We start from the raw sequence: 16,452 nt of genomic DNA on the forward strand, positions 1-16,452 counted from the left end.
GCTTCATCTGAGGAAGAAGCTTATGATCCTGAGAACCCTTCAATGGAAGAGGTGAATTACATGGGAGAACCCTATGGAAACACCTATAATCCTTCATGGAGGAATCATCCAAATCTTTCATGGAAGGATCAATAGAGACCTCAACAAGGTTTCAATAACAATAATGGTGGAAGAAACAGGTTTAGCAATAGCAAGCCTTTTCCATCATCTTCTCAGCAACAGACAGAGAGTTCTAAGCAGAATACCTCTGACTTAGCAACCATGGTCTCTGATCTAATAAAAACCACTCAAAGTTTCATGACTGAAACAAGGTCCTCCATTAGAAATTTGGAGGGACAAGTGGGTCAGCTGAGCAAGAAAATTACTAAACTCCCTCCTAGTACTCTCCCAAGCAATACAGAAGAAAATCCAAAGGGGGAGTGCAAGGCCATCAACATGGCCGAATTTGGAGAGGAAGAAGAGGCAGTGAACGCCACTGAGGAAGGCCTCACTGGACGTCCACTGACCTCCAATGAGTTTCCCAATGAGGAACCATGGGAATCTGAGGCTCAAAATGAGACCATAGAGATTCCATTGGACTTACTTCTGCCATTCATGAGCTTTGATGAGTATTCTTCCTCTGAAGAGGATGAGTATGTCACTGAGGAACAAGTTGCTAAATACCTTGGAGCAATCATGAAGTTGAATGACAAGTTATTTGGAAATGAGACTTGGGAGGATGAACCCCCTTTGCTCACCAAAGAACTGGATGACTTGTCTAGGCAGAAACTGCCTCAAAAGAGGCAGGATCCTGGGAAGTTTTCAATACCTTGTACCATAGGCACCATGACCTTCAAGAAGGCCCTGTGTGACTTAGGGTCAAGTGTAAACATCATGCCTCTCTCTGTAATGGAGAAGTTAGGGATCTCTGAGGTGCAAGCTGCAAAAATCTCACTAGAGATGGCAGACAATTCAAGAAAACAAGCCCATGGACTTGTAGAGGATGTTCTGGTTAAAGTTGAAGATCATTACATCCCTACTGATTTCATAGTCCTAGAGACTGGAAAGTGCATGGATGAATCCATCATCCTTGGCAGACCCTTCCTAGCCACAGCAAAGGCTGTGATTGATGTTGATAGAGGAGAGTTGACCATTCAAGTGAATGAAGAATCCTTGGTGTTTAAGGCCCAAGGATATCCCTCTGTCACCATGGAGAAGAAGCATGAAGAGCTTCTCTCAAAACAGAGCCAAACAGAGCCCCCACAGTCAAACTCTAAGTTTGGTGTTGGGAGGCCACAACCAAACTCTAAGTTTGGTGTTGAACCCCCACATTCAAACTCTAAGTTTGGTGTTGGGAGGTTCCAACATTGCTCTGAGCATTTCTGAGGCTCCATGAGAGCCCACTGTCAAGCTACTGACATTAAAGAAGCGCTTGTTGGGAGGCAACCCAATGTTTTATAATTAACTATTTTCCTTTGTTATTTTATGTCTTTTGTAGGTTGATGATCATGAGAAGTCACAAAATCAATGAAAAAAACAAAAACAGAATGAAAAACAGGAAGAAAAATAGCACACCCTGGAGGACGCACCTACTGGCGTTTAAACGCCAGTAAGGTTAGCAGATGGGCGTTTAACGCCCAGTCTGGCACCATTCTGGGCGTTTAACGCCAGAAAGGGGCACCAGACTGGCGTTAAACACCAGAAAAGGGCAAGAAGCTGGCGTTAAATGCCAGAAATGGGCACCAGCCCGGCGTTTAACGCCAGAATTGGCACAAAACGAGATTTTGCTTGCCATTTGGTGCAGGGATGACTTTTCCTTAACACCTCAGGATCTGTGGACCCCACAGGATCCCCACCTACCCCACCACTCTCTCTCTTCTTCTTCACCCATTCACCAATCACCTCAACACCTCTTCCCCAAAAACCCTTCACCCATCAAACCCCATCTTTCTCTTCACCACTCACATCCATCCTTCATAAAACCCCACCTACCCCACCATTCAAATTCAAACCACTTTCCCACCCAAACCCACCCATACATGGCCGAACCCTACCCTTCCCCCTTCCCTATATAAACCCTCCTTCACTCCTTCATTTTCACACAACCTAAACACCATTTCTCTCCCCTTTGGCCGAACACAAAGCCATCCCCTTCTTCCTCATTTCTTCTTCTTCTACTCTCTTCTTTCTTCTTTTGCTCGAGGACGAGCAAACATTTTAAGTTTGGTGTGGTAAAAGCATTGCTTTTTGTTTTTCCATAACCATTTATGGCATCCAAGGCCGGAGAAACCTCTAGAAAGAGGAAAGGAAAGGCAAAAGCTTCCACCTCCGAGTCATGGGAGATGGAAAGATTCATCTCAAGGGTGCATCAAGACCACTTCTATGAAGTTGTGGCCTTGAAGAAGGTGATCCCCGAGGTCCCTTTTTCACTCAAAAAGAGTGAATATCCGGAGATCCGACATGAGATCCGAAGAAGAGGTTGGGAAGTTCTTACCAACCCCATTCAACAAGTCGGAATCTTAATGGTTCAAGAGTTCTATGCCAAGGCATGGATCACCAAGAACCATGATCAAAGTGTGAACCCGGATCCAAAGAATTATCTTACTATGGTTCGGGGGAAATACTTGGATTTTAGTCCGGAAAGTGTAAGGTTGGCATTCAATTTGCCCATGATGCAAGGAGATGAACATCCTTACACTAGAAGGGTCAACTTTGATCAAAGGTTGGACCAAGTCCTCACAGTCATATGTGAAGAAGGCGCCCAATGGAAGAGAGATTCAAGAGGGAAGCCGGCTCAATTGAGAAGGCATGACCTCAAACCCGTGGCTAGAGGATGGTTGGAGTTTATCCAACGCTCAATCATTCCCACTAGCAACTGGTCCGAAGTTACCATAGATCGGGCTATCATGATTCATAGCATCATGATTGGAGAAGGAATAGAAGTTCATGAGGTTATAGCTCAAGAACTCTATAAGGTGGCGGACAAGTCCTCTACCTTGGCTCCCTCATCTCATTTGTCACCTCTGTTATTCAGTTGGAGTTGACATAGAGGGAGACACCCCTATTGATGAGGACAAGCCCATCACTAAGAAGAGGATGGAGCACACAAGAGACCCCACTCATCATGAGATCCCTGAGATACCTCAAGGGATGCACTTTCCTCCACAAAATTATTGGGAGCAACTAAACACCTCCCTAGGAGAATTGAGTTCCAACATGGAACAACTAAGGGTGGAGCATCAAGAACACTCCATCATCCTCCATGAAATTAGAGAAGATCAAAGAATCATGAGAGAGGAGCAACAAAGACAAGGAAGAGACATTGAGGAGCTCAAGCACTCCATAGGATCTTCAAGAGGAAGAAAGAGCCGCCATCACTAAGGTGGACCCGTTCCTTAATTTCCTTGTTCTTTATTTTCTGTTTTTTGAAAATTAATGCTTATGTTTATCTATGTTTGTGTCTTGTGATCATTAGTGTCTTAGTGTCTATGCCTTAAAGTTATGAATGTCCTATGAATCCATCACCTTTCTTGAATGAAAAACGTGCTTAATTGAAAAAAGATAAGAATTGCATGAATTTTGAATTTTATAACAGTTTAATTATTTTGATGTGGTGGCATTACTTTTGTCTTCTGAATGTATGCTTAAACAGTGCATATGTCTTTTGAATTTGTGGTTCATGAATGTTGGCTCTTGAAAGAATGATGAAAAAGGAGCCATGTTACTGAGGATCTGAAAAATCATAAAAATGATTCTTGAAGCAAGAAAAAGCAGTGAATATAAAAAAAAAAGAGAGAGAAAATTTCGGAAAAAAAAAGAGAGAAGAGAAAAAGAAAGAAAAAGAAAGAAAAATAAAAGAAATAAAGTTGTGTTCCAAGGCAAAAAGAGTGTGCTTAAGAACCCTGGACACCTCTAATTGGGGACTCTAGCAAAGCTGAGTCACAATCTGAAAAGGTTCACCCAATTATGTGTCTGTGGCATGTATGTATCCGGTGGTAATACTGGAAGACAGAGTGCTTTGGGCCACGGCCAAGACTCAATAAGTAGCTATGTTCAAGAATCATCATACTTTACTAGGAGAATCAATAACACTATCTGGATTCTGAGTTCCTAAAGAAGCCAATCATTCTGAATTTCAAAGGATAGAGTGAGATGCCAAAACTGTTCAGAGGCAAAAAGCTAAAAGCCCCGCTCCTCTAATTAATACTGATCTTCACAGATGTTTTTGGGATTCATTGCATATTCTCTTCTTTTTATCTTATTTGATTTTCAATTGCTTGAGGACAAGCAACAATTTAAGTTTGGTGTTGTGATGAGCGGATAATTTGTACGCTTTTTGGCATTGTTTTTAGTATGTTTTTAGTATGATCTAGTTAGTTTTTAGTATATTTTTATTAGTTTTTAGTTAAAATTCACTTTTCTGGACTTTACTATGAGTTTGTGTGTTTTTCTGTGATTTCAGGTATTTTCTGGCTGAAATTGAGGGATCTGAGCAAAAATCTGATTCAGAGACTAAAGAGGACTGCAGATGCTGTTGGATTCTGACCTCCCTGCACTCGAAGTGGATTTTCTGGAGCTACAGAAGCCCAATTGGCGCACTCTCAACGACGTTGGAAAGTAGACATCCTGGGCTTTCCAGCAATATATGATAGTCCATACTTTGCCCAAGATTTGATGGCCCAAACCGGCGTTCAAAGTCACCCTCAGAAATCCCAGCGTTAAACGCCGGAACTGGCACCCAATTGGGAGTTAAACGCCCAAACTGGCACTAAAGCTGGCGTTTAACTCCAAGAAGAGTCTCTACACGAAAATGCTTCATTGCTCAGCCCAAGCACACACCAAGTGGGCCCGGAAGTGGATTTTTATGTCATTTACTCATTTCTGTAAACCTTAGGCTACTAGTTTTCTATAAGTAGGACCTTTTTACTATTGTATTTTCATCTTTGGACATCTAGTTCTTAGATCATGATAGAGAGACTTTGGTAGCTATCTTCATTTTTATGCTATCTTAGATCACTGGGAGGCTGGCCTCACGGCCATGCCTAGACCTTGTTCTTATGTATTTTCAACGGTGGAGTTTCTACACACCATAGATTAAGGTGTGGAGCTCTGCTGTACCTCGAGTATTAATGCAATTACTATTGTTCTTCCATTCAATTCCGCTTGTTCTTGTTCTAAGATATCACTTGTTCTTCAACTTGATGAATGTGATGATCCGTGACACTCATCATCATTCTCACCTATGAACGTGTGACTGACAACCACCTCTGTTCTACCTTCGATTGGGTGAATATCTCTTGGATTCCTGATTGCACGATGCATGGTTGATCGCCTGATAACCGAGTGCTCGCCTGACAACCGAGCCAACCATTCCGTGAGATCAGAGTCTTCGTGGTATAGGCTAGAACTGATGGCGGCATTCAAGAGAATCCGGAAGGTCTAACCTTGTCTGTGGTATTCTGAGTAGGATTCAATGATTGAATGACTGTGATGTGCTTCAAACTCCTAGCAGGCGGGGCGTTAGTGACAGACGCAAAAGAATCGCTGGATTCTATTCCGGCCTGACCGAGAACCGACAGATGATTAGCCATGCTGTGACAGAGCATAGGAACATTTTCACTGAGAGGATGGGAGGTAGCCACTGACAACGGTGAAACCCTTGCATAAGCTTGTCATGGAAAGGAGTAAGAAGGATTGGATGAAGACAGTAGGAAAGCAGAGAGACGGAAGGGAAGACATCTTCATGCGCTTATCTGAAGTTCCTACCAATGAATTACATAAGTATCTCTATCTTTATCTTTATGTTTTTATGCGTTCATCACCATATCCATTTGAGTTTGCCTGACTAAGATTTACAAGATGACCATAGCTTGCTTCATACTAACAATCTCCGTGGGATCGACCCTTACTCGCGTAAGGTTTATTACTTGGACGACCCAGTGCACTTGCTGGTTAGTTGTGCGAAGTTGTGTTAATGCCATGGTATTGAACACCAAGTTTTTGGGGTTCATGACCGGGGATTATGAGAGTTGTGAAAAGTATTGTTCACAATTTCGCGCACCAATAAGCACATATAATAACAAAAAAGCTCTACAATCAAGCGATTTATCCAACCAAGTGATTTTCTTTTCTTCTTCTCTGCGTTCGCAGATTTTTTGTTCTTCTTATCTACATTTTTGTTTTTTTTATCGTTGTTTCGTTTCTGAAATCAAACATTGAGAACAAATATTGTATGATGCAAGTTCGAGTGCATCGAACCAGGGCGAGTTTGATGATGCAAGGATTATATTAAACCAGGACGAGTTTGATGGTTTTTTCAATCGAATGTAGTCGACGAGGTTTGATTGAGAGAATAATGTAATTATGAATTTGATTAAGAAAACTAGTGTTGATGATTAAGGATTTGAATTTGATTGAAATTTATGAGATTTGATAAGTTGGTTTTTGTTATGGATTGGTTTGTGAAGATGGCTTGTATAGGCTTATGACTTCACATTTTTCAATGATTTTATGCGTTAATTTATTTGTTTCGTTAAAAAAAAACATGTGAAGCATATTTTTTTTAAAATGATCAACTTTATGTGCAATTGAAAGAAATTTATTAATCTGTTTTAATTTAGAATTAGAGAATCAACTAAAAATTCAAGTTCCGTCAATTTTATATAAAATTAATAATTAAAAATTATTAAATAAAAATTTAGTTAAATCAATAAAATTATTTGACAGTTAAAATTGATTGTAATTAAATTTTTATCATAAATTATTTCTTAGCATAAATTACTACTAATAAATTTTTATCATAAATTATTTCTTAGCATAAATTACTACTAATAAGATGCTGACTAGAGATTATTGTCGACAGTTAATGCTACTTGGCAGTTGGCATTAGCATGCTAACTTGGTCTAATAATGGTATATATAAATGATACAAAAAATAAAAATATAAAAGTTAATATTTTTATATTTTATTTAATAATAAATTAAAATATATTATAAAAATTTAATTTATTTTTATTTTTTAATTTAAAAAATTAGAAAAATATAATAATAAAAAATATAGCTATAAAATATTAATAAAAAATAAAAAAATAAAAAATAAATTGTGTTTCTTACCATTAGTATTTATATATTCTTTTGTTAAAATAAATACAAAATATAACAGAATATAACAGAATTGATTTCGAGCTATAAATGAATTTCATAATGATACTATTTAATATTTATTGATTATTGATTTTTCTCGGTTTAATTCCATCGTCAACGAAACCTATAAATAAAGGACGTGATCCAATTTTCCACACTATTATACAAACACCCTCTTACACTCTCTTCTTCGCTGATTCAGTGATTCTAATTGTTATTAGTTTTATTGCACTTTCCGAACTCAATTCTACTCTTAATTCAGGTTTGCTTCTTAGCACGTTACCTTGTTTGGAGTTTCTTTTTTGTCTTCCTTAGTGTTCATATTGTATTTTACTTAAGTAGTGGTGTTAAGTTGGGTTGATGGAGAAGTGGGTTTTGATGAGGGAATGGATTCTGCAGCTTGTTCTAATTGGGTTGTTGTTTAAGTTTTGGAAGAGATTAATGAGCAATGAAGGGTGTTATATATTGATGGGAATACTGTGTTTTATTTCGTAGTATCATGGCTGTTATAACAACAACAAAGAGGACTAAACGGTTGCGTCGTACAACACCACCAACATGTAAGTATTGGCTAGCTGGGAGATGCAACAGAAATCCTTGTCCATTTTCACATAGCTAACCAACCTCCCCATCCAATGTATACTATAATGCCAATACCACATATAAGCATTCGAAGAAGCCCGATTCGTCCGTTGAGAAGATGGCCAGTTCCTCTGCTAAGAAGCCAATAAATTGCACACCCAAGGCCTTCAAGAAGCCAGAAAATTATGCACTAAAGGCTGTTGATGAGTGCAGACCAGAAGCTATATCTGTTGAGAAGCCAAGCAAGTGTGAACAAAAGGCTGTATTGATTGAAAAGACTGCAGACGTGGAAGATGTGGTTACTGTTGCCGAGGCTTGTGTGGATAAATCACGCAGTATTTGCAAAGATTGGATGACTGACAATTGTGTGCATGGTGAGTTGTGTCAGAATTTGCATTCATGGTTTTATGGTGATGGGTTTTCTACACTTGCAAAGCTTCATGAACACAATTATACATGTCTGATTCCACCTTTTATTATTTGATATGAACACACCAAAGTACATTCAGTTTAGTGTATTTTGTCTTGGTTTAATTTGAAAATATTTTCTGCACACGAAAAATTAGTCATTATATACTTATATATAAATACATGTAAAGTTGTCAACTCCACAAATCTAAATAAATTTATTGAGCTCATCTAAACTCAACTTGTAAATTCGACTTGGAAATTCATAGACTCACATAATTTACTTGTTATACATTTATTTTTTTAAGATTATATATCATACATAATATATATTTATTTAAATTTGAGCATTTTTTTTAAATTAATAATTTCACCACAAAACACATAATAAATTAAAATATAGTACAAATTATAATAAGTACATTTAAATGTTTTATTATTATGCAATAAGCATGAAGCACAAGCACAAACACAAACATGAAGCACATACAAAGATTAGAACTTAAAAGCTTAGATCAGGGACAAAACTTAGAAGCAGATGCATCAACATTTAAAATGACAAAATAGAATCAAAATGAGTGAACACGAAGCAGAGCAAAGACAGAAAGGACAAAAGGAAATTTTTCATTAATCAAAAGTTTTGTCTTGGGTTTTTTTCCTCCTCTTATTTCCAAATCTTACTCCACATGGGAAACACCGATGGCTTCATTGTCAACAAATTCAAAGCCATCATTGGCTCTAAAAACGGTGCATGCACTCCACAATTGAAAGCTTCACCACCGGTTCGAAACTAAAATATATGGATTATGTAAAAGTTGATCAAGTTGCTATGGAACATGAATATGGCGTGAAAAAGAGCAACAAAAAATCTCACCAAAATGTATTGGATTTGACAGCAGGAGAGTGTGATCCATAGTCTTCTCGCGGTCACCATCATCATCATTCTATTGTTGTAGCTCTCTATTCATCTTCTGTGAGAATGCAAAAAAAAAATCATAAATTCTTCTTTTGGAGAAATCTATTGCTTTAACAGAAATTTGGTCGAGTTAAATTCGACTATAAGTGGTTAATTTGAAATTAAAAAGAAAAAAATGTCTTACTATTCTAAAAAATCTTATTTGAATCTCAGAAAATATTATCGAGAAAGAAAGTTTAATTAATCCTTTTTTAAATAGTAGAAATGAATATTCATAAATAAAAATATAATAGTAAAAAGAAAGTACATTCAGTTTAGTGTATTTGGTAAACTTATTCTCTAGTTAATTGTCTTGGTTTAATTTGGAAGTTAAGTGAATATTGCAATTGAAATAAGTTTGAGGGTGAGGAAATTTATTTCTAAGATGTTTAGTCTAGTTAAACTAATAAGTGCCATTGAGTTGGATTTGTTTATGCTAATATTCAAATTTTGTTGACAGGCAATCACTGGGATTGCACTGCCGGCTGGTTCAGACAAACTTATTTCTGGTAGCATTGACGGCACAGTTCGGGCATGGGACTGCAACACTGGCCGTTGTGTTAACATGATCCATCTTAATTCTCAAGTTACCGAGGAGGGAACTCTAGAAGTGACATACACTCACACTAACCAAATTGTAAGTTGTTCAACCACTAACATTTGTTCACAAATATGTCTTTAAGCTGATGTTTTGATTTTGTTTTAAGAAGGTGATTGGTTTGTCCAATTCATTTTTTTTTTATTTGTTATTATAGGCTGTTTTTGGACTGTATGAATGACTGATGCAGAGACCAAGCCAATATTGTTCTGCTCGTGCAAAGATAATTCAGTTCGTATGTATGAATTGCCGACGTGAGTGATGATAAATCTTTCATCTACTTGTCTTGCTACTTTTACTGGGCTTGTTTTTTTTACTGTTGTAGCTACTTACTGTGTCTGCTTCTACAGGTTTCTAGAGAGAGGTCGACTATTTACAAGACAAGAAGTTCGATCCTTTGAGATAGGCCCTGGCGGACTCTTCTTCACTGGAGATGGGACTGGTTTGCTGAATGTGTGGAAATGGTTAGAAGAGCCCAAGGTGCCAACATAGGAAAATACATAAGATCTTGAGTTACATCATAAGTTATTCTAATTACTTTGATGTGGTGACCTTATCTTTATTCTCTAAATGTATGAATTAACTGAGCATACTTGATGTTGGGGTTTGGCATATTGGTTCTTGAAGTACAAGAATTTAGAGAAGTATTATTGATTCTCTGAAATATCAAAAAGATTGATTCTTGAAGAAAAAGAAACAGCAAAAAAAATAAGAAAATCGAAAAAGAAAAATGTCAAAGGCTTTGAGCATCAATGGTTACGAGGGTCGAAAATTGGCCTAAAAATCTCAAAAGAGTTGTTCTCCCTAACTATATGCTTGTGGTGTGAAAGTGTCAAGTAATCTTTGAGACTGAACATTTAAAGTCGTGACCCAAAGCTATTAAAGAGTACGCTTAAGGCTCTGAGCACCACTATCTGGGAATTTAAGCAAAGCCAAATTCGAACCCAAAGGATTCTCCCAGTTAAGTGCTTGTGGTGTTTATGTATCAGGTGGTAATACTTGGAAAACAAAACACTTAGAGTCACGGCTAGGCTCAAAGGTGCAAAGCACCAAAAGAAATAAAAGTTGTGTTCAAGAATCAAGAAAAACTTAAAAGAAGAGAGTCAATAATATGATCCGGATTCTAGTTCTAAGGGATATCAATATTGCTGAACTTCAAAGGAAAGAGAGATGCCAAAACTATTCAGAAATAGAGATTTAATAGCCCCATTGAGTAATTAGACCTAGCTTCATCTGACAACTCTAACTTCCAATGTATAATGTAACATTCTATGTATTATACAATTATCAATAAGACCATCAATTTTGAAAGTATGCGTGTTGTTTTAAATTTTCATTTAACTTCTGAAATTATAATATCGGTTTTGATTTTTTTTTTTAAGGAGAAAGAAAGAAAAAAGTGACCAATTGAAAAACTACATTATAATAGGCAACATAATTTTGGACTGATTAGAACTTTTCTGCAGCATTTAGGTCCCTTCAAGCAAACCTCAAAGCAGAATGGAAAAACAAGTCTTTGTAGATGAAAACTTCTCTGTCTTCGTACTAACCTCAATCCAACTAGTGTACACCCTTACTTTTTTTAGTTACAAGCTTCAAAAAGTTATTTATAAGTATAAACCCTTTTGGTCATAGGATATTTCCAAGATGAAAAATTTGACTCTGAATTGGAAATGCACTCAAGCTTTAAGTTCATGGTTGAAAAAATGTAAGGATGAAAATCTTGAGAGTTTGAATAAACTTTACCGTTTTAATGATGATGAGCATAATAAGTATAATGTGCCAATTGAATTATCTGAGAAGACACCCAACTTGGAAACAATGGAAGTAAGCTATTACTATGATGAAACCCTCAAAAATATATTGCCCTCCCATGATGAAGCTAGTAATAAGGAGATTATTGGAAATTTAAAAAGAATTGTACCTCTTCAAATTATGTGTGTTGCAACCCATTGATGGATTAGAATAGTATACTTGTCAAAGCAGCTGTGTCTATTAGATGTTTCTGAATGTCCAAAATTGATAACACTAGTACTACAATCTTCCTCCAATCTGAAAGAATTGCACATAGAATCATGTAAGGTAGAGGCATAGTTCTGAAATATATTGCGAATCAAGTTTCTAGAAGGATTTAAGTTTCTTACAACTCGAGTAATAATTCGGTCTTCCACCATGATCTTAATGCTGCTGCAGTATGATAGTTTCTAAGTCAGGTAATAAATAAATAAAGATTCTTCTCCAAATAAAATTTTATTATGTCCAAGTTTGAAATAATTTCTACACTTGGTTATTTCAACTGAAGTGATGAACAATTTATTTTCAATGATTTCAACTTTAGGCAACAGGGTGGAAGAGAAATCATTTAATCTTTTAAGCTGATTGATCTGATTCTTATTAACAGATTACTTTATGGATAATAACAACTTAATTTAACCACATATGTGTGTGTTGTTAGTTCTATGATGCATATTCCAGAAGGGTGTGAAATTTCATCAAATGCATTACCACCATTTCATTTACTTTCTTCCCTGAATGATTTGAAAGAGTTAAATCAAAATGTGATTCTATTGAGCCAATATTTGATGTAAAATATTCATCACCAACACAAGATCCAAACATGATTGACATTCCCAGTGGTCGATAGTGGCTTCAAACAGATATTCAACTCACAAAGGCCTTTGCTTGACACAAAAAATTATACCAAAATTCTTTCACAGCTTAAATCCATAGGTTGAATCCATAGGCTCTGAGCAAACCTGGATGGCCCCATTTCTTGAAAATCTTGAACACTTGAAAATTTTGGCATGTAATTGTTTGTTGAACTTGGCACCATCTACTATCTCGTGATTTGTTTACATCCTCAACTGCTAACAGTTTTGCTCAACTGAAAAAGATGTCCATATCAAAATGTGAGTTGTTAGAGACAGTAATGGTTGGAGTCTCGAATATTGCAATCGAAAGAGGCTCGAATTAACATAATCATTGAATCAAGGTACCAAACAATATAAAATACTATGACAACCAATTTCGGCTAATATTATAGCAGATTACTAAATAAGACCAACATAAAGCACACTAAAGATGATTTTTTGTTAAATTTGAAATTGGAATGTTTCTTCTAATTGAATTTCAGGTATTCTTATTTTTATAAGTTTTGAATTTTTTTCTTTCCATTAAATATTAATTGTGCAATGTTGGCTCTAAAGACTTTATCCGCTTAAATTTATTCCAAATTTGGGACTTTATAAATACAATTTTTTTATTAAGAGATTCATTCATCTCAGCTAGATATGCAATTCGATTAGGATGGATTAACCATGGTAAAATAGCCTTTGCCGGCAACCAAAAAAGTATATTGAAAAGTTCATTCATGTTCAATTCTTTGTTTTTTTTTCCCCTTCAAACCTATCAAATTTATTAAAAATATTAGATCACCAACACTTTTTCCTTGACCTAAGAAATGGATACTATTTATCTACCAAAAACAGAAGAAATGAATATACATAACCAACCTCAATTGGATTAGAATGAAGAAACTTCATTCTGAGAATAGAAAAGGTCAGAAGAGGCATTTGAAAGCAATGCTATTTTGACAGCACTAGCAGCACCTTCTTCTGCGGTTAAAAGTCCAGTATTGGCAGTTATATCAGTTTTAACATAACCTGGACACACACTATTGATGCATATAGTAGGGTACTTTTTAGCAACAATTCTTGTATATGCATTCATAGCAGCTTTTGAGATAATATAGGCACCAAGAACCTTAGGCCATCCTTTTCTTTCTAAACACCTTTCTTTGATATCTTTCAGAAATCCATTCAACACTTCATCAACTCTCTCTTCTGTAAGGTTTTCAGCATCACCCAAGATTCCTTCAGCCCATTCGTTTGATACACACTGAATTAGACATGGAAAGTAAAATATATTAAGAGCTACAAAACAGAGTCATAAACTTTATTATGATAATGGAGAATAATACCAAATAATATAATAAGATTACCTCTAACTTTCCTAGGGAGGATGATACATTAACAATTCTTGGTGATTCAGATAATTGGAGAAGAGGGAGAAGGGCTTTAGATGTTCTTTTAGCACCATAATAATTTATTTGCAAGCATTCTTCAGCTAGCTCGAATGTTTGAACTATTCCAGCTTTCTCTATTACATCGTCTGATAATTCCTAAAAATTTCACCCAATTCAATATACTAAGAAAACATCTTAGATTAAAAGCTAAGATTGTGTTTGGTTTATATTTTTTAAATTCTAAAATAGAAAATGTTGAAAAATGAAAAAATATGAACCAAACTGGGTGTAAAATTCTTACCCTGCTTTTGAATAACACTTGAGGGACCAAATCATTGTCCTTAATCACAAGTCCACCAATCCCTGCATTGTTGATCTACAAAATGCAATTCTTTTCTTCAAGAATAATATTCAAACATCAATATATATGACAAGGAAAAAGATAGAATCCATTTCAATTGAAAGCTACCAAGTCAAGGTTATTAATTAAGACAATGAACTCATTCCTGGTTAGTATTCAAAATTAATAACATAAACCCTAAACATGACTTGATAGTAAACCTCTTAGCATGCAGAGCTTCATACGAGAAGTTTAATTTATTACATTCAGAACAAATTAGTCAATTTCATTTTTTTAGTGGAATTGTAAGGAAAAAAAATCCTTAACATGCAACTAACAAACATGAAAATAAATGAGAAAATCCCAAATCATACAATAGAAATTTATATATATATAGTTGACTAAGTCAATGAAACTTATTTCTGAGTAGAATAATGCAAACATGGAAATTTTATTTTCACATAATTCATCTTGTATCCCCTTCCATGCAAACAAAAAAAAAAAGAAAAAGAGAGTGCTATAATATTATATATATATATATATATATATATGGAATTTAATTTGTCAAGTTACCAAAATGTCGAGTTTTCCAAATTCAGATTTGATGAAATTTGCAAGAGAATCCACACTAGCAGGATCAGCAACATCAAGGTGGTGAAAGAGCACAAGATGAGAGACATCTTTGAGAGTTTCCAAAGCATGAAGACCTCTCTTAAAACGAAATAGATCCTGTTTAACATCAAATAGGGTTTGAAGTGGATGAAGTATATTAAAAAAAGAGCATTGAAAATGTTAGTGTCTCCAGCAAAAATACTACAAGAAATGGGGTTGTACTTTACCTCTGGCGCTTCCATCTTTAATTTGAGGCCTTGTTTGTTTAACGGAGAAATCAGGGAAGAAGATATCATGAGCACTATTTCCATGCATGTATGCCACTTGCCATGATTTCCCTCTTATTTATTATTATTATTGTTATTATTATTATTATGGAGAAATATATGGTAAAGATGTTGTTTTAAAGATGTGCCTACATGGCAAAATCTAAACCACACATTCTAAAACCACACTTTTAACTTAAAACCGTAACTCTTCACAAAGAAAAGCGTCACCTAATGAAAAAAAGTAAATTAGAAGATTTAAGAGAAGAAATAATTAAATTATCAAAACTAATAGATCAAAAATTAATGATTTTAACCAATGTTAACTGTAATGACACTGAATTCTTAAAATCAATACAAAATGATTTTTCTCAAAACCTTTATTTTACTATAAGTTTTATTGAAGGACTTCAAAAACCTGAAAAAACTTACTTTTCACATGGAATTTCTAAAAAATGCTACCATGGAAATGATTCCCCACATCTTCATCATACTTTTAACCCACAATTAAATTCTATAGTAGATATGCTTGAAGAAATATTACTATCTATAAAATTTCAAAGAAATAAGGAAAAAGAGAATCCCAAAGAAGAAAAATTTCAAAATATAATCAACATAACAGACTTAAAAGTAAAACCACCATTGAAATTATGAATATTGAAAAAAAATTAGAAGAAGTTACAATGCTTTTTAAACAATTAAAAATGGCTCAAGAAAATAATATTATGGAACATGGTTTTCAAATAGAAGAAGAATTAGTAAATTCTGAAAACATAAAAAATGAAGCTGGAACATCTAAGGATAATCAATCTCAATTTAAATGGGAAACAGGTTTTGATAATTATGCTTTTAAAAAAGGATTTATAAATAAAGATTCAAAATATACAAAAATACCATCAAAATACGTTCCTAAAATCCAGGAAATGGAAGGAGAAAGAATGCTCGATTTAGACTGCAAAAAGAACGAAAAAGAAATTTTTGAAAACTGGTTGAATTCCTTCTTATTAGAAGCCTTTACTAATCCAAAACTTAGTGAATTGTCTGGAAGAGACATTTGGAATTACATAGGATTTCATACTAAAGGAACTATAAGAGATTATATGACATCAATAGAAAACCAAGTAATAGAAGAATTAGAAACAAAAACAACAGCTTATGATAAGATATTATATATAATGATGATTCTATATAAAGAATTTTTTGGAAAAAATATTATAGATCATAGGCAAGAAGTCTATAATAAAGAATATCAAGAAGCAAAAAATCATTTAGCTAATATTCAGATATATGATTTATGTAATGTGGAGTCTTATATATGTGAATATAGAATACACTATTACAAATTAAAAGAAGAAGACAAAAATTATTATCTCAGTATGTATATAACAAAACTGCCATATCCTGCTAATGAATAATGGGAAGATTTATAAGAGAAATAACTATTGCCCGAATAAAAAAGAAAATTGTAAATGTTGGTATTGCCAAGAAGAAGGACACTACGCAAATGAATGCCTAAAAAAGAAGGATAAAAAGGATCTTACTAAA

General features: G+C 34.9%; 1 protein-coding gene across 10 annotated transcripts; it reads right to left on the reverse strand.

Annotated features, from left to right (window-relative positions):
- Positions 1-7,564: 7,564 nt before the first annotated feature.
- On the reverse strand, positions 7,565-14,991 carry LOC112789840 ((+)-neomenthol dehydrogenase). 10 transcript variants are annotated; one of them, XM_025831928.2, is made up of 10 exons: positions 14,869-14,991; positions 14,603-14,758; positions 13,991-14,065; positions 13,666-13,845; positions 13,178-13,562; positions 12,422-12,549; positions 11,810-11,849; positions 11,590-11,717; positions 8,987-9,083; positions 7,565-8,902 (listed from the first exon to the last, which is right to left on the reverse strand). In XM_025831928.2, the coding sequence occupies exons 1-5, from the start codon at positions 14,950-14,952 to the stop codon at positions 13,188-13,190; spliced, it is 870 nt and encodes a 289-aa protein (XP_025687713.1). In that variant the 5' UTR covers positions 14,953-14,991; the 3' UTR covers positions 7,565-8,902; positions 8,987-9,083; positions 11,590-11,717; positions 11,810-11,849; positions 12,422-12,549; positions 13,178-13,187. The 10 variants fall into 10 exon arrangements, with proteins under 10 accessions (XP_025687713.1, XP_025687712.1, XP_072088673.1 ...); XM_025831927.2 differs by having other exon boundaries at positions 11,810-11,852; XM_072232572.1 differs by having other exon boundaries at positions 7,565-7,931; positions 11,810-11,852; positions 12,367-12,549.
- Positions 14,992-16,452: the final 1,461 nt, after the last annotated feature.

This window comes from Arachis hypogaea, chromosome 3, assembly GCF_003086295.3.
Source record: "Arachis hypogaea cultivar Tifrunner chromosome 3, arahy.Tifrunner.gnm2.J5K5, whole genome shotgun sequence".
Lineage (NCBI taxonomy): Eukaryota > Viridiplantae > Streptophyta > Magnoliopsida > Fabales > Fabaceae > Arachis > Arachis hypogaea.